This window comes from Rhinocladiella mackenziei, assembly GCF_000835555.1.
Source record: "Rhinocladiella mackenziei CBS 650.93 unplaced genomic scaffold supercont1.10, whole genome shotgun sequence".
Taxonomy (NCBI): domain Eukaryota; kingdom Fungi; phylum Ascomycota; class Eurotiomycetes; order Chaetothyriales; family Herpotrichiellaceae; genus Rhinocladiella; species Rhinocladiella mackenziei.
The window spans coordinates 567,504-590,822 of record NW_013550595.1 but is presented as its reverse complement, the minus strand read 5'-3'; the positions used below and the strand labels follow the sequence as shown (position 1 = coordinate 590,822).

The 23,319-nt window shown below is 49.9% G+C and overlaps 10 protein-coding genes across 10 annotated transcripts; 6 read left to right on the top strand and 4 right to left on the bottom strand.

Annotated features, from left to right (window-relative positions):
• Positions 1-34: 34 nt before the first annotated feature.
• On the top strand, positions 35-2,829 carry Z518_10900 (uncharacterized protein; the record flags this gene model as incomplete). The annotated part of the gene is made up of 3 exons (XM_013411731.1): positions 35-71; positions 359-1,791; positions 1,846-2,829. The coding sequence occupies 3 exons, from the start codon at positions 35-37 to the stop codon at positions 2,827-2,829; spliced, it is 2,454 nt and encodes an 817-aa protein (XP_013267185.1).
• Positions 2,830-3,935: 1,106 nt separating this feature from the next.
• Positions 3,936-4,367, top strand: Z518_10899 (uncharacterized protein; the record flags this gene model as incomplete). The annotated part of the gene is made up of 1 exon (XM_013411730.1): positions 3,936-4,367. The coding sequence occupies one exon, from the start codon at positions 3,936-3,938 to the stop codon at positions 4,365-4,367; it is 432 nt and encodes a 143-aa protein (XP_013267184.1).
• Positions 4,368-5,734: 1,367 nt separating this feature from the next.
• On the top strand, positions 5,735-7,340 carry Z518_10898 (uncharacterized protein; the record flags this gene model as incomplete). The annotated part of the gene is made up of 2 exons (XM_013411729.1): positions 5,735-6,188; positions 6,238-7,340. The coding sequence occupies 2 exons, from the start codon at positions 5,735-5,737 to the stop codon at positions 7,338-7,340; spliced, it is 1,557 nt and encodes a 518-aa protein (XP_013267183.1).
• Positions 7,341-7,619: 279 nt separating this feature from the next.
• Z518_10897 (uncharacterized protein) lies at positions 7,620-8,336 on the bottom strand (the record flags this gene model as incomplete). The annotated part of the gene is made up of 1 exon (XM_013411728.1): positions 7,620-8,336. The coding sequence occupies one exon, from the start codon at positions 8,334-8,336 to the stop codon at positions 7,620-7,622; it is 717 nt and encodes a 238-aa protein (XP_013267182.1).
• A 557-nt stretch (positions 8,337-8,893) lies between these two features.
• On the top strand, positions 8,894-11,542 carry Z518_10896 (uncharacterized protein; the record flags this gene model as incomplete). Its single annotated transcript, XM_013411727.1, has 8 exons — positions 8,894-9,983; positions 10,041-10,128; positions 10,179-10,225; positions 10,326-10,476; positions 10,528-10,561; positions 10,617-10,645; positions 10,819-10,894; positions 11,015-11,542. The coding sequence occupies 8 exons, from the start codon at positions 8,894-8,896 to the stop codon at positions 11,540-11,542; spliced, it is 2,043 nt and encodes a 680-aa protein (XP_013267181.1).
• A 1,245-nt stretch (positions 11,543-12,787) lies between these two features.
• Z518_10895 (uncharacterized protein) lies at positions 12,788-14,193 on the top strand (the record flags this gene model as incomplete). Its single annotated transcript, XM_013411726.1, has 3 exons — positions 12,788-13,411; positions 13,475-13,545; positions 13,647-14,193. 3 exons carry the CDS (start codon positions 12,788-12,790, stop codon positions 14,191-14,193), a joined length of 1,242 nt encoding a protein of 413 aa, XP_013267180.1.
• Positions 14,194-14,922: 729 nt separating this feature from the next.
• Positions 14,923-17,337, bottom strand: Z518_10894 (uncharacterized protein; the record flags this gene model as incomplete). Its single annotated transcript, XM_013411725.1, has 1 exon — positions 14,923-17,337. One exon carries the CDS (start codon positions 17,335-17,337, stop codon positions 14,923-14,925), a length of 2,415 nt encoding a protein of 804 aa, XP_013267179.1.
• A 460-nt stretch (positions 17,338-17,797) lies between these two features.
• On the top strand, positions 17,798-18,170 carry Z518_10893 (uncharacterized protein; the record flags this gene model as incomplete). The annotated part of the gene is made up of 2 exons (XM_013411724.1): positions 17,798-17,845; positions 17,916-18,170. The coding sequence occupies 2 exons, from the start codon at positions 17,798-17,800 to the stop codon at positions 18,168-18,170; spliced, it is 303 nt and encodes a 100-aa protein (XP_013267178.1).
• Positions 18,171-18,293: 123 nt separating this feature from the next.
• On the bottom strand, positions 18,294-19,064 carry Z518_10892 (uncharacterized protein; the record flags this gene model as incomplete). Its single annotated transcript, XM_013411723.1, has 3 exons — positions 18,294-18,774; positions 18,841-18,947; positions 19,032-19,064. The coding sequence occupies 3 exons, from the start codon at positions 19,062-19,064 to the stop codon at positions 18,294-18,296; spliced, it is 621 nt and encodes a 206-aa protein (XP_013267177.1).
• A 2,960-nt stretch (positions 19,065-22,024) lies between these two features.
• Positions 22,025-22,912, bottom strand: Z518_10891 (uncharacterized protein; the record flags this gene model as incomplete). Its single annotated transcript, XM_013411722.1, has 5 exons — positions 22,025-22,129; positions 22,177-22,295; positions 22,353-22,466; positions 22,514-22,531; positions 22,588-22,912. The coding sequence occupies 5 exons, from the start codon at positions 22,910-22,912 to the stop codon at positions 22,025-22,027; spliced, it is 681 nt and encodes a 226-aa protein (XP_013267176.1).
• Positions 22,913-23,319: the final 407 nt, after the last annotated feature.

The window sequence follows — 23,319 nt, the reverse complement described above, 5'->3', positions numbered from 1 at the left end:
TGTTCTTTTCAAGCATAACGCTGGAATTGAAATCATGGATGTCATGTCGGTCGAGTCATGCGTTCAAGCAGGTAAGCTCAACGAATTTCAACTTCCCATCTAAGTGTCCGTGAATCCAAACAATGTCAACGGAGATCTTGCCCGAATGAGTTATGCCCCGCACTTGTCAAACCGGGGGCTCGTCGTTCTGAAGGGCTATTTCTGGGATGGTTCTGTATGACGCCCGTTGATGGACTGGTAGAACACAGAAATTCGGGTTGTGCAATGTTGCAGATCGGCCACCTACCCGAGCCGCGCTCTCGTTGATGCAATGCTCACCAGGTTTGGGAACTCGTGACTAACGTGTCAATCAATGTAGTAATCGGCGCATACCGAGATGCATCAAAGCTGGTGCTACGGCTCAAGGATAAGCAAAAGAAGTCCGAGGAATTCATCCTACCAGAGCATCTGACCAAAGACTTTGAGGACTCTCTGTCACTGGGATGTGTGGCAGTTCAAAGCCAGTACGACCACGATGTTCGTCGTTTCGGGGAGACATATGCCCGTGGCGACTCCACCGCTCGGGAGCAGATGAAAGATATTTTGATCACTCTGCAGCAGGTGGTCATTACGCATTTGCGGGAAGTGTATATGGATGAAGCGGCGTTGGATCTTCACACGTTAAGGGAGACATCGGATGACAGTCGCGTGAATGCGACGGTATGCTTGGGCCAACTCTATCAACGCATGTCAACGGCTACGGCGGCGATGAAGCAAATTTCCAGACCGTACCTTGACGAGCCTGACAAAACCCAACTCCCGGGTTCTTTGGCCTACTCCAGTAGCAGGAGTACGCATTCCTCTTTCGGAACAAGGCCTTTGGACAACCAGTCTGCAACATCTTACTCAACATACAGCTCCAGGACAGCCGTTGGTCATGATCGCAAACCCTCTGGTGGTCTTACGCCGCAACGAAGGATATCGATGAATTCATCTTTCTCCAACTCAAGTGAAAGAGACCAGTCCAAAGGCCGAACTCCTGGTGAAGACAGTGTTCCAGCGCTCCCCCCTCCCATGCAGAGACAACCCAGTCAGAATGCCGTCGACTCTACCGGCCCTAGCACTGGAAGTTTTCAACAGAGAGTGGATCGCGCGGCATCGCCCCATGCCGGTGCTCCTCCACCATATAAGTCAAGCTCACCCGCACCGACGCATGTTATCGACGAGAAAGGACAAAATTTTCCTCCAGAGTCAAGCTTCTATCAACCTCCCACTGCAGATGTCCGCAATATTCCGCAACCGAGTCCGCCACCCCAACGAAGTCCTGGGTTCCCAGGCGAGACCGGCTTCTCCCGTCCTGTCCCGCTTAGCCAGGTGCACGAGCTCGACAACGGCTCCCGGCCTGAGGAGCAGCAGCCTCGCGACCAAGGAACATCGACCCGGTCACCACAAATCGGTCAGCACCAGACCGTTCCCTTGAATCCCGATTACAGCACTTTGGAATATGTTGCGGCTCTGGATGCTCGAAGTCGTCCCCCGGCGGCTCTCGCATCGTCCCCACTATATCAACAATACACGCAGCAAATCCATCCGCAGGAGCAATCGCCAATGCAATATGGATATCAGTATCAGCATCAGCAGCAACACCGATACCAACATCAACCGCAATCACTATCGCATCCCCAGCCCCAATCTCCACCTCAAACAATGGTGCAAAATTTCCCACCCCAAAATCAGGCCGTGTCTCGACCGCATACTAGCGCCACAGGAACGTCTTCGGAGTCTGCTCCTGTTGATCCGGTCCTCATCAAAGTAAGTTGATATTTGAACATCGATAAATTGGAATTGAGCCAACTTCGTCTTTAGCCTCCCACTGTGCCGGCCGAGTCCAAACCGTTGTCCATCCGATCTTCTAGCTCAACCGGATCAAAAATCGGTTCTTTTGCCCTTCGGAAGGCGCTTCCCCCGGGTATCGCCAAGGCGATCCACAGACCTGCCCCGTCGCCGTTAGAAGCACGGTTGAACAGCCAGCCTCGATATGTGAAACCTCCGCCACTAGACCTCAACAATGGCCAAACCGTTCAAGTCGCAAGCCTGACATCACCTATTGCGCAGCACGTGGACAGGGCCTCGGACGAGGTACCGGACACATCAGCCTCGAACACGCCTTCATTAGATTCCACCATGCGGGCTCCAGCGTCGCCGCATCTGCAGGTCGCCGGATCAGAGCTCAACTTACCGAGCGAATCGAATCTCGCAGGATTTTGCAAAGGAGCGGTGCGTCAACAACTGGGGACTCGAAAGAAGGGGTTTTCACTGGAGCATAAAAAGGGGGCGAAGGGCGCGGATTATTTCTTCCGATGCACCAAATGCAACTTCGAAGGGCCAGCAGCGGTGTCGACAGCACTTCCGAGTGGAGGACGAGGGGCAGCCAAGCGAGAGAAGACATTCGACTCGCGTGTCAGGGTATCGGAAGGGGGCATCAAGTATCGATGGGTGTTCCTGGCCAAATCGCACGTGTTAAACAAGGCAAACCACAGTGACTTGAACAACGGTAACGACGTGTTCGCATGTTACTTCTGCTGCGCCGAGGGAGCAGCGAAGGGATGGGTTGACGACAACATGAGCACCCAGTTGGCGACACTGGGGACGTTTGGCGACAAGAAACCGACCGCGATTGAAACGCCGACATTTCATGGGTTGCAAGCCTTCATGGCTCATCTGGATACGCATCGGATACCAAGCCGAACTCCAGGGTTGATCGTGGCAAATGAAATGAATTGTATTGTGGGCCGAGTGGCGCACGACAGCGAAGATTTTGATTTGAATCTGCCTCCGATGAAAAGGTAGGAGGATGGGAATAGTGAGCCGAAGGTTTCAGCGATATACATGGAAAACTGTTATATTGGAAGCTTTTATGATGACACAATGGGAGGATAGATAATGGGCTCGATTGCGTATCTTCTTGCAGCCGTGAAGAAATTCCTAGATGGAAGGACAACTTGGAATATGATTATTTTATCGTCCTCTTTGACTCTTTCTCCTATTCACTCTTTGGTGAACAGTTGAGAGCGTGATTTGCGCCGAGGACAAACTCATCGGCCGCAAAGGTGGTGGGTGACTCGTGAGGTATTGATGATAGGGGGGCAACCTTTGGCGATCCCGGGCGGATGTGGCGGAAAGTCAAAATCGATGTTCCTCGGGTTGCTATTCAGGTCCCAAAGTCCCAAAGGTCATTCGCGATGATAGGAAGTGGATTTCAGCAGACAGAAGTTTGGCTAGGAAGGGTAAATCATACTGCTACAACTCACCTCCCGTGGCCTAGGGTAGTAGGCCAGGTCAGGTGGGAGGAAATGTTTGAGCCGCAGTTCCCGGTGTGGAAGCAGACTGGAGAGGATTTGAATCAGACGAGCAAGACTCGTGACTCCACATCGCACTGGCACTGACTAGGCGCAGGCCTGCTTACTGGCTGAGACCGCGGCCCATGCGAAAAGGTCATTCCTGTCACAGCAAATCCGCAGCGTGCCGGATTTTCCTCTGACGATCCCAATATACTACGGCTCCATCTTTCTCCTCTCCTCTACTTCTCTCCCCCTCAACAACAATATACCTCGTCGTCCGTATCGGCCGATCCGTCAGCAATAAAAGTCCCACCCCATCCAGGCACTAGTCTCCAGCCCTCCAAGCCTCCAGCCTCGTCCAACCCAAAACCTCCCTAATATACGCACTCCCGTCTTTTTTTTTTTGACTTAAATCCGCATCCGCGTTCAATACTCCGTACTTTGGTCCCATTACCTATTACCCATTTCTTATCAACACACAATTTCGCCAGATTTCCCGGCAAATCACCGCGTGCCAGTACTTTGCCTCATCTGGCATCCGTCAACCTCTGCATCGGTCTTTAGTACAAAGCATCCACCACCTCCCGCCTGCTACTCTCTCCCTCTCTGCCCACCATGACCAGTACCACCACTACCAGCGTTACCGATTTCGACTTCCATCATCACTCTCTCGAGCCCTTTCCTCTCTTCGTCGATTCTGCGCCGCCCAATTCGGCCAACTATTTCTCCTCGCCTATGGCCATGGCAGCTATTCAGTTACTTGCCTCATCCAGTTCCTCCCATATCCGCAAACCACGCGTCTCAATGCCGGTAAAAGTTTCCAATTACCTTCGATTACGCTACTACCAATATGAGGTTACCTTTGGTCTCTATGTTATGACACGGGCCGAAAAGTTCGTCTTCAACACCATCATTCTCACCATATTCGCCGCCTTGCTCTATGCTCTCTTTTGGGGGTTTCAGCCATTCATTATCAACACTCTATGTCGGATGATATACTACATTACCGGCTCCTTTTCAAGTGCTCCCGAATTGTGCACACAATGACAAAGCCATGCGCCAACAACTTCTACACCTGTACGAAGGAAAAGAGAGTTGTGTGCTCACAGGAAAGAGCTGGAAAATTGTGACATAGTGTATCACGGAATGTCCGGCACGATCACTGCCGCTATTGCTCGAATCCGACAAGTATAGCGCTCGTTGCCGTTGAAGCAAAGCAGCATGATTCTCGACAAGAAGAACCGAATATGAGACTACAAACCCAGACGACAGACAGATTTATGCGCCTCGAGAGTCTTTATTGTCGATTTCAGCTGCAGCAGGAACCTTACGCTCGCTACCTCGATTTTCAACCCTCCCTCCACCACTTCGATCGCCTCCACGTTGACTCTGACGATTCTATGAGTGAATGAAGCAAAGCATTTTTGGGCGTTGTGCAACAAATAATACCTTTGTACGAATACAGAGTGCATCAGGTTGGGTTATTGGTGAGCCTACCGTTTTGAGCATGTCATTCGCTGTCTGGGTATAACTATCTGGCCAACATTCCGGCAACAAATCAGTCCAGCCTTCGCAGGCATCACGAGTCTCATGATAGCCAAGTAGAGAAGACAATAATGTAATAGAGATTGCAAGAAAGTAAGTGTATTCTTTCTTTGTCCTCCCCCTCCTGAAGCATTGGATTGTTGTGCATCATTGTTTCTACTGAGCCACAGCACCCCCGTGATGTAGTCAACAGTGCCCCATTTCTGCTCGACGAACGCGCAGGCGCAGTCGCAGGCTACGTAAACGAAGCAGGGGCTTGGGGTTACTTTTATTGGGAGACAGGACCTTTCCGGTGACCAGGAGGCGAGGAAAGTCAGTCGAGTTGACCAGTAAGAGCCACAGACACCGGAATTTGGGGGCAGTTAGCTTCTTGCGCCTTGCTTGTTCCTGTTTTTTGAGACACGCCCGACACGAGCTAAACACCATCCCGGGGCTCTTTAGCCACGCTTGAGCATATGCAGCCGCATCATCCAAAACCTTCTGTTCACCTTTTCGCTTCCGTTTTATTTCCCATCAACTCCTTTCAAGACCTCGCTAGTTTAACTCCCAGACCTTCTCCTCTCTTTCAAACAGCCGCTTCCCGACCGGGGATTCTTGTCCAACTCGACATTCTGTACAAACTTCCTTCGCAATCTTATCACTGGGTCCTTTGGCACCTGTCACTTCGCCGGGGGATTTTCACTCCCTCACTTCGCCTGCCAGATCCCCTGCCTGATGAGGATGGTCACTCAAAATTGAGCAGACCTTTCATCCCTTGACTTCCACCTTTGCAATTCACTCAGATGTGGTGAAGAAACCGACTTCTCGTCTGTTCCGATCCAGCACTTTGCTCATGAGCAGTTCCCTTCGCTTTTTGTATTCTCGAAATTATGGCGGCCAACGAATATTACCACGATTCCTACATGGAACAGTCCTCTCAACCTTACAGAGCACCAGTCAACAACAACAGGCCGTTGTCACGTATTGCGCTCACTTATAATCTGGCACACACCACATCCAGCCTTGACCAATCAAGTCTTTCTCAGGGATATCCTCAAAGACCAATGTCCGACTATTACGAGCCTCATGACCCCTCACGCGACTCCCAATACTCAGATTCAATACCTCTCAAACAAAACACAAATGTTAATATAGACCAGGAACACCTCGGGAATCAGCATACACAATACCCTCCCTCTCCAGATTCACAGACACTGCCACCGTCGTTACCAAGATCAAATGGGAAAAAGAAGAAGGGCTTCTTTTCTGGAAAAATCCCTTGGGTCGTATATACCTTGAGCTTGGTGCAAATAACAGTCTTCATTGTTGAAATTATCAAGAATTGTGGGTGCCCCAAAAAGATGTCCTTGAACGCGATGCTAATGAGAAGCAGCGATCATAACCGGATCCCCCATCATGATCCATCCACAATTTAATCCCATGATTGGGCCCTCCACCTACGTTCTGATTAATATGGGAGCTCGCTTTGTCCCTTGCATGCGAGTCACTCCCGGAGTTCAAGACAGTTCGGATCCGCCGACATGGCCATGCCCCAACACCACCACTTCCGATCCCGATGCTCAGAGTAATCACTGTTCTCTCGGGGAGCTCTGTGGCTTTTCCGGATTCGACTACGACCATCCCAATCAGTGGTTTCGCTTCATAATTCCCATGTTTCTACACGCTGGCCTCATTCATATCGCATTCAACCTCCTCTTGCAACTTACTATGGGACGAGAAATGGAGAAGGCTATTGGCAGCATCCGATTTGCCATTGTTTATTTTAGTTCAGGCATTTTTGGTTTTGTTCTGGGTGGTAATTTTGCTGCCTCAGCAATTGCATCCACGGGAGCGTCGGGTTGTTTGTTCGGCATTCTCGCCCTGGTTCTCCTGGATTTGATATACAGCTGGAATGAACGACGCAGTCCAGTCAAAGATTTGATGTGGATCTTGGTTGATATTGTCATCTCATTCGTTCTCGGCCTCTTACCCGGTCTGGACAACTTCTCGCACATTGGCGGATTCCTGATGGGCCTGGCCGCTGGAATCTGCCTTCTTCACTCTCCTAATATCCTCCGCCAACGTATTGGAGAGTCCCACTTGCCCTATCGAAACGTCAGCTCAGAGCCGGACATTGCCCATCCCCAAAAACCGATATTAGGCACGTCAGCCCCGGCCGCTACACCGGCCGATGTGGCCGCTTTTGCCAAACAACCTCTTGGATTCTTCAAAAATCGCAAGCCACTCTGGTGGGCATGGTGGCTTTTGAGGGTGGGCGCATTGATTGGGGTTCTGGTGGCATTTGTCATCCTCCTGAACAACTTCTACAAATATCACAATACCTGTTCATGGTGCAAGTATCTTAGTTGCTTGCCCATTAATAATTGGTGCGACATTGGGAACTTGCAACTGCATAGCTCTTCGGCCAACGATACAAGTAATAGCAAGAGAGACTTGCTGGAGACAGGGGCGGCGTTGGTGGGAATCCGATGGTAAACACCGAGAAAAACATTGATGACCTACAATTACTAGTGCTAGTCTGCTCAAGCAGTCTTGGTATGCCAGTAATAATGGAATGTAATGGATGCTCAATAGCAGTTCCCGATCATGACATAGTGTCGGGCGTATCCTACTCCATTGTGCTCGATGATATACTCGTGAACATAGCTCCCAGACACTCATCCGGCTGCTCTGGTCTAGCACGCGCATTGTTCATGACAAAATGACATTCCTTTTGGCCCCTTCTTCGGGTAACACTTCTTCTCCACCACCGCATCATGCCTCGACAACAAAATGCGCCTCCGTCGGCATCATATTATTCACACGCACCAAATCCTGCGGACACGCACTCATCACCACCACACAGTCTACCAGGGCCTCAAAGACGACTTTCGCACCCTTTTCGCATATCGGGTTTTGAAACTGTATCTCCGCGCCCGCCGTCAAATTGTTCGCCGCCCGCGCTGTACCTGGCGTAAGCGGCACTACAGGTATATTCATGAACAGGTTCAACGGGTCTGGCGCCGTGTCACGCGGGAACGTGTACGTCGTGTCCCGTGACAGAGCCGCGAAGAGGTTGTCCGTGCAGTTGGCGTGGTATTCGCCTTCGGGCACTCCGAGCTGGCGGTACCGCGTGATGTCGCATGCCGGGATTAACGTGTCGTGAAGGCCCGGCGTCGTGTCGCCGATCAGTTTCAGCATTGGTTCTCGACGGTCCGTGACGAGTGTGTCGTCGACGAGTGGAGATAGATGCAGTGTTGATGCCCGTGTGTGTGACATGGAGAGGTAGGTTGTGAGCGTGGAAGGAGAGGAAGACGTGTCGTTCCTATCACTGGGAGTTGTAGAGGGAAGAGTAAAGGCCCAGAAGTCGATCACTTGTGTGCCATGCGTGTTTATCACGGAGAGCTTCTGAGAACGTGAGACTGGGACGGCCGCGGAGGAACGGGCGGGAATCGTGTATTGCGTAAATAGAGAGTATGTGGGCGGTGGCATTTTGGGAATGATATGATGGGAAAAGAAGAAATAGGAAAATGATTGTTGGGTAGGGGGGTTTGGGTATTCGTCAGAGCCAAAGGAGAGAGAAGTGTACAGAATACCTTTCAGTTCCGGTTGGAACTTGTCATCTCACCTTCTTATATGGGACGTCGTTGATCTCCGCTTTGACGCGAGGTGCTTGACCTAGATGCGTGGCTTAATCAGGTTGGCGTGAGATGTGTAGTAGAGTTTCGCGCGGAGTCTGATCCATTTCATTGCTGGCCGTCTAGTTGGGATTGTGGATTTATACTGTGTAATGGCGAAAGTCCATTGAAGTCAATTGATAGTGGCACAAAGCGTAAATTACTCCGCCGAATATCCTGCACAGCCGGCTTTAATGCTCTGAAGGGCTGGCTGGCTATCCGAAAATGCAGGGCCATCACCAAACTTCGCGCTTTTTTGAATACGATGTCAACAGCGTCCGGTAGCTTTTACGTGCCTCCAGTCGACCCGGACCTGTCTCCATGCGCAGCCGAGGCCTTCGTTTCAATCTCAAATGTTACGTCGAGTCCGCCATGGCTACCACGACAAATCCCCAGACCCCACGCTCCAGCAAGCTCATTCAGTGGATGGAAGACGACGTGCCCATTATCGACTCCCAAGAGAGTTTTTCCGATGTCGTTTTCAAGCTGTCTGCTTACATCTCCAAAGCTATTGATGCCGCGTACACGTACGAACAACTTCGCACCACCGTGGCCGGGCACACTCTTAAGCCATTGATCTCCAATCTGAGTGAAGAATGTCACCATCCAGCTGTCGTTGCTGCGTTGTTGGCTGCGAGATACCTCTTCACCAATGCTGGGGATGATTCCGACAGCGTTCTGAATGAAAGCAGGGCCCTTGCCTGTGAACTTGTCGCCTGGCAGTTCTTGACGTTCTTGTCGGAGAAGGAACTCATCGACTATCTTCTATGTGAACTCCCTCAATATCCTGATGGCATACGTTCTCCACCCCACGAGTCTACTGCAAATGGCAACGATGACACTCTCGGCCCTGATATCTCGGGTGAGCATTCGCCCCTCATTCGTTCTCGCGCGAGCGAGTACGGCGGCCTTCGACCTCCCAAACGAGCGTGCGTTGGCAATCTGGGAGGCACATCCAGCATTGTTCCAGACGAGTCACCATCCAGCAAGGCCCGCATCAACTTGGACGAGTCGATGGCAGGAATGAACGCCCTCGAGATCGCGGCGATTGGAGATGCGAAGAAGTTTCTCTCCCAAAACCCCGTACAGAAGATTGTCGAGGACATCTGGAACGGGGACGTCATTTTCTGGGAGTCCCTGTCCGTCCACGCCGTCAAGAAACCTCGCGTCTATAACAAACGTGTCGCTGACCCCTTTACCCGGCTGAGGGTTCCCAAATACCAGAAAGCTTTTCAAATCGCCTTCTTCGTTTCCTTCCTCATCCTATACTACGCTGTCCTCGTTGAGCGGAACCCTCAACATATCACTGCCACTGAAGCCCTGTTGTATGTTTGGATTGCGGCTTTTGCATATGACGAGTTGGGCGAGATCAAAGATGCAGGCTTGATGTTTTACCAGACGGACTTTTGGTCTCTTTGGGATATTGCCATCATTGGCGTCAGCGCCGCTTTTGTTGTCACGCGTCCGTTTTTCCGGCCCTTCCTCCTTGTGAAGTGCCTCGCGACTTACTGTCCAGCAGGAATTATCGGCCTCATCAAAGATAGTCATTATATCATCGATGTGGCGTTTGATATTTTGTCCATGGTGGCGTTGTTTCTGGTTCCAAGGTGAGTTGGTCCGTGAGATCCCGGTTCCCAGTCAAGACTGATACTCGTAGAATCTTCTCGGTTATGAGCCTGAATCCATATTTTGGAAGTTTGGTAGGTTACAAAAGTGCCTTGCCGCGACTTGGCTAATGTTGCCGGTGAAGATTCCAGTGTTGAAGGAAATGGTGAGTATTCTTACCCCGTCAGCAACGACGCAGGGCTGATTCCGGAAAAGACCAAAGCATTTTGCATGTTCTTGCCTGTCATTGTTGTACTCTATCTTGGTTTCTTGACTACTTTCACCATGCTAGCCAGAGATCGTATGAGTCTCAATGAGATGTCGTGGCTTTTGATCAAAGTCTTCTTCGGGTATGAAGATAACCCCTCCCATCATGCAAATTGACTGAAGCGTCTTCCTAGGTCGAGCTATCTTGGATTCGATGTTGCAGTTAAAGTATGTGAATGGTCAAGCGGGCTTTCTAGTCAATTCTAACATGGATCTGTGGCAGATTTCTCCATTGTTTGGATACACGTTGATGTAGGTCTATACACCGCCCCGTTTCCGTTGTCAGCCACGTCATCGTAATTACTCACTACCAGCCCTCTTATACTGGCGCTTAATCGCCAAATTTCGATTGTCGACACAGTTGCGGAGGAAGAAGTCAACCTGGGCGCTTACGAGTGTGAGGCTAACGTCTCATGGTTTCACAGGCTGATTTTCGTCTGCTTGACCAACATTCTCCTCATCACATCTCTTGTCTCGCTAGTGTCGAACTCACTGACAGAAGTAAGTCGGCCACCTAATCCCCTCGGGATGACTTTAAGATGGCGTGGGTGGCCGCATACCCGCGGCCCCTAACTTAGCAGGCGCTGGCTAAGATGGTCGCAATTCTAATTGACACACCAGGTCATGGCCCATGCTCGCGAGGAATATCTTTTCCAATACTCCATCTACGTTCTCGAAAGCAGTACTTCCCGTCGGTTGACCTATTTCATGCCTCCACTCAATCTATTCCCTCTGGCCTTGTTGCGACCTCTTCGGCTTTTCTTCCCTTCCGAGGATGTTCGTCGCATTCGGATATTTGTTCTCAAAGCTACCCACATTCCTTTCGTGGCCCTGATCTGGGCTTACGAGAATTCGAGACGGATGGTCTCTCGTGCTCATCCGACAATGTCCAAAGCTCCCCACTTGACCAGTCGTCCACTTAGTGCAGGCCGACTTAGTTTCGACGGTGCGCGAGATTTTGTCAAGTCATCAACGGCTAGACGAGCGCTTCACGAAACCTCCCCAACTGCCACCCCTGACATGGGCGCCTCTACAGTGAAGTCTGCCTTGGGCAGTGCCGACAATGCAGAGTTGCTTGCTCTTGTCCAGAAGTTGAGCACTCAGGTGGATGGTTTGACCGCAATGGTCGCTGGCCAGCAAAAAGATTAACCCCAAGTTGACGTGACCGAATGCAAAGATCCCTGTTTTCTTGAATTCATCCCATCACTATGAACCGCATGAGAGACAGGTCACCTTGCGAATCCCCTCCCCACTTTTCCATAGGAAACTACGAATCACAAGAGTCTTTCTGGGATAAGGGTGCAAACCTTGCCGTTGCTGAATGGCTAACCACCGATCACCACGATGTTAGACGGGATTCATGGCACTGTCCGGCCTGGAGGATCTCTCAACCACGAATCTTTGTCCTCCGAGAGGGGCCCACAAGCCTACACTTGGTCAGATTTGTCGGCGTACTATTGGGTTCGGACCTGAGTGGAGCTATGAGAGTTCACTTGGGCTAGTTAAACTACTGGAACGGCCCTCCTTTAGCAACTATCTTCTCGCACTAGATAGAGAATGCAATTCAGCCTACAGCGGGGATGCCTGTCGATTTGAGGGACAGCCTGAGCGGCTGTTGAATCTGGAAGCAGAATGTTAGGAACACCGCCGGAGGCGGAGCCACGTTTCCTCTATTTCGAGATGAATTCTAGTCGACAGCTGGAGGACGTTCGCTCAAACTCTCTTGGAGGAATACTGCGCTTACTTTCTTAAATCTCAGAGATCTCCGCCTGCATTGCAAACATTCCTAAGCTGCAAGATTTACTACGGGCAAGGTTGATTTTTGACGCCATGGACTTCAAAAAGGCACCTGCGCCTAAACAAGCGTTCCTCGAAAATGGCCGCGTCCGTCCATCGCCTGGACCCTCAACTGAGAGTCTACAGCCTTCTGAACCATCCTTCGAACATCTCTCCCAGCCTCTGCATGCCCACTCTCTTCCTCGACTGCCTTCTTTAGGGATTAAGAAATCAGAAACCGCTCCGGAGTCTACCATGATACCAAACAACGAGAAGAATTGTGACGGAGTCAGAGGAATGTATTCACCAGCTTGGTTTAATGAAGAAGATATGGCTCAAACATGGGTTTTATGCAACCATGAAGGATCATGCCCAACCCCCGGTGTCGCATCACTTTCTTCAACAACACCAATGTCTACAGACAATTGCTTCACTGATTGTTCTCCTATGCTTATCTCAATTGATGAAAGTCCTCCCTGCTCGTTGGATCAGTTGAGCAGCCGGATACATTGCAATCCTTCCTCGTTCTCAACTGCTCAAGCTACCGTAACTGACTTGGCGTCATTTGTTGACGGAAGGCAACGAAAGTCTGACTTTCCAACATCAAGATGTGCAAATATGAACTCACACAACCCTAGGGTCAAGGATATGGACTCATCATCCATACAGGCAACAAGTCCGACGATTCAGGAATCTGTGTTGATCATGGCGTCTCCCAATCTGTTGTCCACCCTACCACCAATTGACTCGATGCCGGACACTACAACCTTGCAACCCCCAGACCAAGAGAGGCAAACAACTACTAGCGAGGTGAACGGATCCCCTGCTTCTCTTTCGACCCCCGCCGTGGAAAGCCAGTCAAACCTAGACGCAGAAACTCTGGGACCGTCTCCTCGAAACCCAAAACCAAAGCAGAAGAGAGGACCGGCCTCACGTCCGATACGGAATCAGAGATTCAACAAGCCATGCATCCTAGGAGAGCATACGCATGAACATGGAGGCCGATATGAATGCTTACAATGTGGGGTGACATTCCGCGAGAGATACAGTCTGAGCAATCATGAGAAGGTCCACGCAGGGCCCTTCTCGTGCGCCATATGTTCCAAAACGTTCCGGAAACGGGCTAGCCTCAGGCAACACATGCAGAATCATGACCCTAATCGGAGAATGGTGAAATGTCGGAGGGACGGGTGTCAGTCGAAGTACTTACGGACAGGATGTCTAAATCGCCATGTGAAAAGTGTGGGTTCATGTTTGAAATAGAAACTGTTCTGCGCCATTCCGATACTAACGATAGAATGGCAGGCCCACGATAAAGAAGAATACAGCTGTACGTTTTGCGGCAAGATTTTCACTCGATCAGATTTGAGAGATCGGTAAGTTCTCATCTCGACCAGATGCTTGGACTGGATTTGCGTCGCGACAAATTGTTTATATTTGACATGTCGGAATGCTGATGTATTGTTCTGTCATATAGCCATGAGAGAACCCACGACGAGGGTCGAAAACAAGACGTACCATCCACTTCCACCTCGCCAGAACTTGTGCAGACGGCGGGAGCTTCACCGGTGGCTACGGGAAAGGGAGAAGGCGTCCATGATCAGCAAGCACCTCTTGAGTCTGCGAGGTCGATGCAAATGCCAGCCGACATTTCTCATAACATGTCACTTGATTTCCCTATTCCAGACGCTCTGGCTATCTCAGGAGTCGAGATGGCGGGCAGCATGGACTTTTCCATGGCTGACCCGGCCATGACCTCCAAGAATATGGATATGACTATGACTTGGAGCCAAGCAATGGATATGGACACCTTTCAAACTAGTTTGAACGTGATGGGGATGTCCATGCATGAACATGATGATATGGGCCTCACATTCATCCATGGCCCGGAATCAGCTCCCATTGTCTGCTACGACATTCCGATGTTCACGACACGCACCACGAATGGCGGCACGAATGCGGTCTCGGACTCGCCCATGGATCTGCTCTCATTCACAGCAGCAATGAACAATGCCACAATTTGAGATTTAAGTCGACTACTCCTTGATTCAAAACTGATTGTACTCTTGGGTCTATTCATATGTCTTGCTGAGGACGCTCGTTAAAGCAGTGCGAATGAACGTGGGCGTCGGACGGAGAATTTTCAATCACATCTTACTTGCTAGTAATTCCTGTACGATAACGAGTAAGCTCCAGCGGAGGAATGACTTCGTTCCCGTTCAATATCAGATAAATGCTGATCCATAGAGTGGCTAGTTACTCAAAATTGAAAATCAAACTCTGTGAATCGGGGCTCGAAGCCTCGTCCTAAACCCGGTCAAGGCTTTCCTTCGGCCACTTAGTCAACGAGTCAGGCTGCTTTTCCTTTCGAGGGAGCGGTAATTCTGCACAAAGCCCTAATGAGATACCTTTGAAAACGCCAATGTCTAATTCCAGACATCTGAAAGATTATCCACGACCCCATCTAAACCCCCAAGTGTCCTCGAAGGCCCATCATCCCTAATATATCCTGCCCGACACGGCCACCAATGCTGACGACCAAGGACCTGATCAACATGTGAAATGTTCCTTGAAGTGTTTGAAAAAGGACAGGGTCGGGGGATGTCTTCAGTGTAGCCCAACTACACATGATCCTAGGTAGAGGACAAGGCTGTAGCAGTTACCCTTAAATCCTGACTTGCCTACAATATTTTGGAATCAGACGCCGATCACACAGAAGATGCAGTCCTTTCAACGGATCATACTAGTATCGATCACACCAGAACCCAATCAACTCCCATCTCCGCCGCCACGGCTTCGAGGCTTTCTTGTAACGTCTTGTCTCTCGAGCTCGAGTTTGTGCTTGTGTCGTTGATAGGCGGTGCGTGCATCATCTTCACCACGAAGACTTTGACGTTCTCGTATCGGGGATCTTTACTCGCTGGCAGAAACGTTTTGGTATCTGCCGGGACATTTGGAACCTGGTCCTGGTTTACTGAGCCGGCCCCTGAAGCCGAGGTTGATGACAATGCTAATGATGAGGATGATTGAGATTGAGATATAATTTCTCGTAAACGAGACAAGAGTCGATTGTCATCTCGACTCAAGGCTGCGAGTATCCATGGACGCGCGACAGAGAGTGTTGAAAGCAGGCCGAGGCCGAACCAGGCTTCTGCTTCGGTTTGGATTGATTGCGCGGGGGCCTGGTCTGGTGATGGTGAGTGTGGTCGTGGTGCAGGTTGCGTGACTATATAGGCTATTGTGTCGGCGACTGTTGAAGAGTCACCGTCCTTGCTCGTGGCGGGAGACTGGTTGAATATTGATAGGAACTGCGCTTCGATCGCCTGGCTTTCGCTTTCTGGCTGTTGTTCCTTGTCAGCAGGGAGATCGCTGGATGGTTGTCCGTTTGTGCTACTCCCCAAACCAGCTGGCTGTGAGGGTGCAGATGCGAACAGCGTTCGGAGGACCTCGATTGAGAATCTTCCGATCTCTGTCTTGGTACGCGAGTCATTGGTGTTCTGGAACAGGTACATCATTGCAGCCACGATACTGTCGCGTTGATTATCAGCTCCTTCGCCATTCACGTTTTTCAGATCAGAGATATGCTCCGCCCGCCCCTTGATAAGCAGCCTCATCAGTGTCACGGTCTCGCGCTGAATGTTGATTCCCATTGCATTCGCTTCGCTTGTTGGAGTCAAAAGCTTGCACAGACTGGACATCATACCGGCGACGTGCAGTGCATCCTGTCCCTCGGTACACAGGGCTAGGCGCGTCGCAAGGTCAATGGCTGGGAGCAGAATGTCAGAATCAGTGCACTGGGAAATGAGGCGGCTTATGACGGAGGCGATGTGCGTCGATTTCACGAAGGAGATCGCGCGGTCCGCTGAAGTGATCTTGTTTGCTAACAGAACACACACGCTGGCCCAGGGTCGTGGACCGACGGATAGAAGATCACGTTTCCCCTCGCCGTAATTCTTCAACAGGTCTATACAGTTGTGTATCAAGTTGCGCTCACCGTTGAATTTGGCTCCATATTTCTCCAGTGTAGAGATCTCGTAGGTTGTCTTGAGGATTGCTTTTCTGTAGGGTACAAGGGATTCGTGGGATTCTTCGTCTTCGTCGTCATTGACGCAGGCGTATGGCAGATGAATTAATTGCCAGAGAGCGCCGTCGGCGCTGAGGACAGCTCCGTAACAGGCTTGTTGGGACAAGACGTTCAGAACGGCTTGGCAGACGGAGGCACAGCATTCAAAGTCTTCTTTGGCGAGTTCGGTCCCTTGGTTGAGAAGCGTATGCACTAGCTGGATGGTGTAGACCTCGGCTTTTTCAACCGAGTCGTCGTCGTCGAGATTGCGAACCAATTGATGAATGCCGTACAAGGCGACGCGGCTTGCCATTTCGACTACATCAGCTAGAATCCCGAGACAATTGTCTGCGGAAGTTTTGGTTTCGAGTAGGATCTCGACCGAGCTGAGTTCGTGTCGAGTATCCCAAGACATACCGAGCTTTTGCTCCGCGAGGTTGACGGCCGGTCCGGAATTCTGCTCGCTTCCTCGAAAAGCCAGTTGGAGAGGAGGCCATGGCTTGCGTTCGTTGTCGAGCGCTGGCTCATCAAAGTCGACGCAGACATTGTACAATGTTGGCAGCAACAGGTCACATTCCCGTCTGTATAGGGCCAGATGCATCATTGCTTCGATGCCGCCCCGATGGATGATGATGCTCCGGTTGACGTTGTTGTCCGCACAGCAGTTCGCAATGATTCGGAGAGCAGATCGGATCTGTTCCCTGTACGTCTCGTGCCAGGGGCCAATGATGATTCGTCTCGCCACTTCGAGAACGCAATCTGGAGCAACTTCGCCCTTCACTTGTTGAGAATTCTCTTCGGAGCTTGGTTTGGACGGTAGACCGAACTGTGGTCGCCAAAGTGGTACTTCGCGAGTAGTGTCGGCCAGGAGAACACTGAGACGTGGATCATGGTGTCGTCCTCGTAGGGCGACTTGATGGAAGTACATGGCGAGTTCAGGCATGATTTTGGAAATTGTCATGACTCCATTGTCGGGATAGTTGCCTAGATACTTCAAACTCGATATCACTCGTTCATTATGGGTTTTGAGTTCTGCGTCAAGCGGATCGCGTTCGGATAGATCTCTAGCGAGCCTTAAGATGTCTCTTGAGTTTGAAAATGCCATGGTTCACATCAAAGTCTCGACGAGTGGCTTTACCAAATTCTCGGCAAAGAGATAGACTGGACACACGGAACGAGTCCAGAGATGGAGACTAGCTTTATGAAAAAGCAGATACACGGATGCCTGGACTCGTACTCTTGAGAGGGACACCTTTCCAGAATGCTAAAAGTTAGGGCTCACAAGATGGCTAGAGAAGTCTCCAGGCACTGAGTACTTTGTGAGCCAGATATCCACTATGATTGCAAGATTACTCGAGAGCATTGAGGCCGTAGATTGGAGACGGCTTTGAGCAACGGGTGGGTAAGGCTGAAGCATAACACAAAATGCGCTTCGAGGCGGTGTGATGTGCAAGGCTGAGCGCCAAGTATCTACGGCGAATCCCACGGCAACTGAGACAACCGAAAATGTTTTGTCGTCAACGGCAGTCGAGTAACTTTCAACAAATCTCCTCGATTCGGCAACCATGGGTCGTGCCGCGCAAACTATCTCATTTGCCTTGCTGGTTTCTTCCGTATGTTCGCATCATTCCTTAACAACTCAAGCAGGAAGCCTTATATTGTGCGGAACTAACATGTAAACAGGCATATCTCCTCCTTGCGCTCCCTCTCCTAGCTGAAGATTCTCCGGTGCCTTCAATATTACCGACCAGAATCCAGGTTGAAATTATCCCGGTACTACCCTTCTGGGCCCTCGTTACTCTCGGCGCATACCTCCTGGGGCGGCTGGGTCTGGGTGTTTTACGTTTCAACGACACAGAAGATGCTTACAAGGAGCTCATGGGACAATTAGACGCGGCAAGGAAGAGTTTGGACCAAAGAAAAGTCCGCTGGGATTGAGCGTGTTTCATTCAAGATGTCGAAAAGTCAATTCTGGTTGTATGACCAATATCTCGGGAAGGCAATTTCTTTCAGCTGGGTGGTCTCTTCTCTACTCTATGTCAATCATGAAGAAGAGTCGGGTTAGTGACTCTCCTTGACGCCATGCTCGGCGGCGAGCTTGTCATGTTCATCAATGTCGGTTGCTTCCCAGGGATAGCAAATCCAAACATCAGGCACAGTGATTGCCGCAAAATATCGATTCTCATTGACCATGTCCTCTGGAAGATGACCCTTCTTGTCTTTGTGTTTGTTGTGCAGCACGAAAATGGAGAATTTTGTCTTTTCGGCTCTCCCTTGCTGTTGTCTGGCGGCTTCCACATCCTTTTCCAACTCCCTGACGGCATACTCGAGAGTGGTACGAGTGTCGTCGACTTCATCAACGATCAAGACGTTCTTTCCGATGAGATTTGACATCTCAAGTGAAGACAAATCGAGCCATTGTGTACGCGTGACTTTTGTCCCAGGCGCTTCGACAGGATCCGAACCGGTGAGTTGCTCATACAGAGACAGTCCAATGGCTTGGATTGGGATGTTGGGAGCACCAGGGCGTTTCAGGAATGACCTGTACGTGATTGTTTCAGCCTTTCTCTCTCACTACATTTGTATCTTTTGGAGATTGTCTCTATACCTCAAAATGCGAGCAGGGACAAATCCACCTCCTCCAATAGCGATCATGAGGTTGGGTTGGTAATCATTGAGGATCTTGGATGCCGAAGTTTGGCATAGCTTGTGGATCTATCAACGAATTCCCGTTAATATCATCTGAAGCCTTGCCTCGAGAGACTTGCATGCGACGGCTTGTAGAATTGTGAGACCGACCTCATTGTAGGTGACGTAGACTTTTTCCACCATTTTGACCAGTAGTCGTGACGGACAATGACTTGAAGTTTCAAGGACCCAATCAACCTGAAAGGCCAAAGGAAGAAATTGGCAAAGTCAAGGTCACATCTTTTAAAATCCACTCAGGCAGAGAAATGGTAGCGGGACTGTACCAGAAAAGTCCGCGGTGACTCTCACTACTAGCATTGGTCTGGGTTCGGCGGACACCCCCACGAGGTCTTGGCAGCACCATTGCGTAAATAGTTCACCGTAAGAAGTGCACATCTTTTCCACTTTTGCATTCATTGTTCTTTGGTACAGACTAAAATTTCTTTGATCGAAAATCTGAAACACTGTCCATCTCGCTAGCACCTACTCCCTTTGACCTAGGTCTAAATCAGTGGCATGAAGACATCCTCGTACCTCGACTCCTTTTGCTCGGTGGCAGCTTCGTTGAAAAAAAAAAAAAAAAAAAAAAGGAATAGAATGAAGAGAGCTTTATAACACAGGTCAACCACCGTTACGAATGAGCCAGTGTATAAACGTGGACAAGCATGGTGATAATTGGCATCGGATAATCTCTACTGACGCTGGATCGTTCAATGGCATGCTTAGATCGTCGGACATGCTCTGAAAGAAGTTTGTCAAAGAATGCTCAAACGCGTCAACGAGTAACTAATCCTGCCGGAAGTTGGAGAGAAATAAGATGACCCTGACACCGATCTTCCATTCCCGTAGGTGGCAGAATTATCGATTCTTCCTGGACACGAATATGCGCAGAAACGGGCCTGAGAACCTTCACTTCCCCATACTGATCATCCTACCCAACCTGATACCGATACTGGTTCTGGTGTTTGCCATTGTCGATGACTCAGCCAGCAGACACAATCCTTGATTGTGAAGGCAAACGATTGGTGGCTAAATATGTAAGCTGCTCATATTCCGCAAAGATTAGAGCAAGACATGCCGGACAATAGATCTACTACCGTACCTTTCAGATCTGGACTGGCTGAGAAATTTTGAATCGGCGGGTCCATCTAGCCTTTCCAGCGTGGCCGTTACTCAGCAGAGTTGATCTAAAATTTTTCCAGACAGTGGCGCATCAAACGAAACGGGATGCTGAAGTTGCATGTAAACCCTCCTTTGGCCAGCAAAAGCCCTGAAGACTTGCTTAATGCAAGCCTATCAAACCTACGTGCCCATCACGCAAACCAGCACTTCCAAAGAAGCCATCTAGGTGTGCTACAGCAAGTGATTCCAGCTTGGCCATGCTTTTCCTGGGAGGGAGTTCCGATCCGTTTTGCTTGACTCCTGTTCCTCTTTCACCTATGAATTGCAATGTCGTTACGATTGTGCAACCTTGGACCGTGAAGACCTTTTCGCGGTCGAAATAGCATCACGAAGTGGTTCCAAGAACTTGCCTTCAAATCGTCAAGAATTTTACAAGTATTATTTCGAGCACGAGGCCACCATGCATTCACGAAACAACGACCTGGACCTCCGTAATGCCTTGAACATGAAGTTAGGGGCGTTTGAGCTCTAAGATCTCTCCTTGCGTCACTACACAACGAGAATGCCAGATTCCCACAGGCATTCAAAGCCATCAAGGCTCTCTGTTCGGCAGCCTTATTCTGAGGAAATCGTGAGGCTCTGTTTCAGCATCAAAACGCTCCCACGATGATCATTAGATTATTTTTGTGGGGAGGCCTTGGGTGAGCTTGATCAGTCAAATAAAGATATGGTTCTCTACTTAATCATCAAAATTGCAGCAAATACTCGTACGCGCCCCGTGCTTGACCCCTTAAGCTGGGATCCCGGATCATGGTCAAATCAATTTGGCCAGCGCAAGGCTCATCCTATCCCTGGAGGGATGCCTGTACCGACTAGAGTGCATCATGCTTCAATCGAGATGTGTCTCTGTCTCACGACACAAATTTTCATAGTCTTCGGGCTGGAAACTCCCCTCATGCACCAAAACGGGACTCCGACCATACACATCTAGGATGTCATGCATCTGAAATGCCTTCGTAAGCTTGATTTCGCTCTTGAAAACATTGATGCTAATTCTGCGGTTGCACGTGACCACTTGTGGGTCTTTGGCATAGGGGCATTTGTGGAAGAGGAATATATGGCTTGGGCTCACTCATACACAATCCTCCATTTTGGATACTTTACAATGCCAAAGAAGTGGACATTCAATGACTCTCGACACATTTCGGTCGTCTCGCCAGAAGACTTGGATATGAGGAATTTGACAATGTCGTAACACCTTTTCAGCGCCGCTATGTATATATTCCTTCTATTCAAGAAGAAGCGACGAGTAGTCTTTTCGAGAGGGTGACGACATGGAGGAAGCACAAAATGTTGAGTTGGTCGGCATCCCGGGACTCGCCCTCGACGTGCTGCAAAAGCTGACAAAAAGGAGTAGAAACTTGAACATTCGCAACCGTGTTCGCGTTGAGTATGGGTGCCTCTTCATGTCCATTTTCACCATACAATAATGTTAACAGCGTGCTCTCAAAGTCTGAACATTCTTCCGGTCATTAATGTGAAACAGAGGAGTACGCCAGCCCTTCCAGATGACAAATTGAATCTCAACACCTTGCTGGTTTTTTGTCGAGAACATGCGAGGGATGCCTGGCTACCTGCCTTCTCGTCTTTCTTGAACGACAGGAGTGGTCCGTAACATCCAACACATATGGTGTTGCGACCCAAATATGCGGCCTTGTTCATGACCTTATCGCATGATCGGCGGTGGATTTCCCAACCGCCTCGCGTAGTGAGGGTATTCGGCTTAATGTATTTCTGGTGAACCACCTACCCGCCCTAGCGAAGTCGGACGTTTCCCTGGAGCCTCATTCACCGACTTGGTGTGAATAATGGCGGTATGCAGTCAACTGAGGACGGGGGCACAATAGTGGAGCTCTCTGAAATGGAAACAGCCCATTGGATTTTCGCCACTCAGCAATCGACATCATGGCTCGCGGAGGAGGTCAAGGTCGAGCAACATTTAATTGCTCGACACCAGCAATTTCGTCAGCAAGCTCAAGGTTTTCAAATGCCTTGTCAGCATCTGCTTTAATCAATTCGATCATACCCTATTCCGATTTAGACTAAGGGGACTAAAGCTGAATGGAATTCTTACCTCCGGCATTATTGGATTTCCAAATTTGTCTATCACATAGCGAAAAGGCATTTCGGTGGTTTCGTGCTCATCCAGCTTCAACTCTGGGAAGTCGGTGTATGGAATCTTCTCGAGAGGTACTGGCATCCAGCTCAGCTGAACATGAGACTTGGTAATCCCAGGATATACTTCCATACCTTGATCAAGGACGACCGTTCGTGTCACTCGTGCAGCTGTATCTGTGGTCATTTGTTTGGGACCTAAACGACGACCAGAGAAGCCTTTCTTTCTCAATTCCTTGGTACGGTCTGCTGCGGTCAGGACCAGCCAACACAGGTCAAGAAAATGGGAACTTTACCTCGCGGAGGATCGTCTCCTACAAAAACCCGTCAGAACAATATAATGGTGCCATTCAAATTGGTCTCTTCATACCTAGGATACCTCCAAACAGAAAGATTTCAAAGACGCTGCCATCTGAAGGATCTAATTCCTGCGCCGCACTAGGATCTAGAAGACATATCTTTTCCTTTCTGTCGGAAAAATACGCTTCAACGTTGTCATTCCTAGCCTCTGCTCCCATGCTTTGCAAGTCTGCCAGATCTGGAGTCGTGAGTAGCGATTCAGGGACGGAAGACAGGATGAAGTGACAGCCCGATTCACGAGATTCTTTTGCGATTGTCTTGTACTCCAACGTGGACCATGGGCCAAGTTCAGGGTCCAGGTGCTCAACCACAAAGGTGTATTTGGGGCCCGACATGCTGATTGGCTAGGGGGCGAAATGGGATGGATCAGTCTGTTCGATATCTCACCGGCCCAAACCCGTCGCGAAAGCCAGGGTAAATATGACGAAAAATTGGAGAAGAGGCGAGTGCAAACCTAGCACATCGGAAAATTGATAGCGGCCTGCCGGAAAACGCCGGGGTAAGTTTAGCCATGCCAAAGCTAGAATCAGCCAAAAGGGATCTGATTGGTCGGGGACTGTCGTCAGTCCGCCCGCGGTCCCGTTTTGGTTAGTCTCCCTGCGCTTGTTGTGACTTGTCAGCCAAAAAACGCCGCCCTTCCCCAGACTGCAGCCAAAGGTTCAAAACAAAGTACGTACTGCATTGTGCGTCTCTTTCAGAGCACGACACCCCACCTCTACACACCCTTTTCTTACCAACCCAA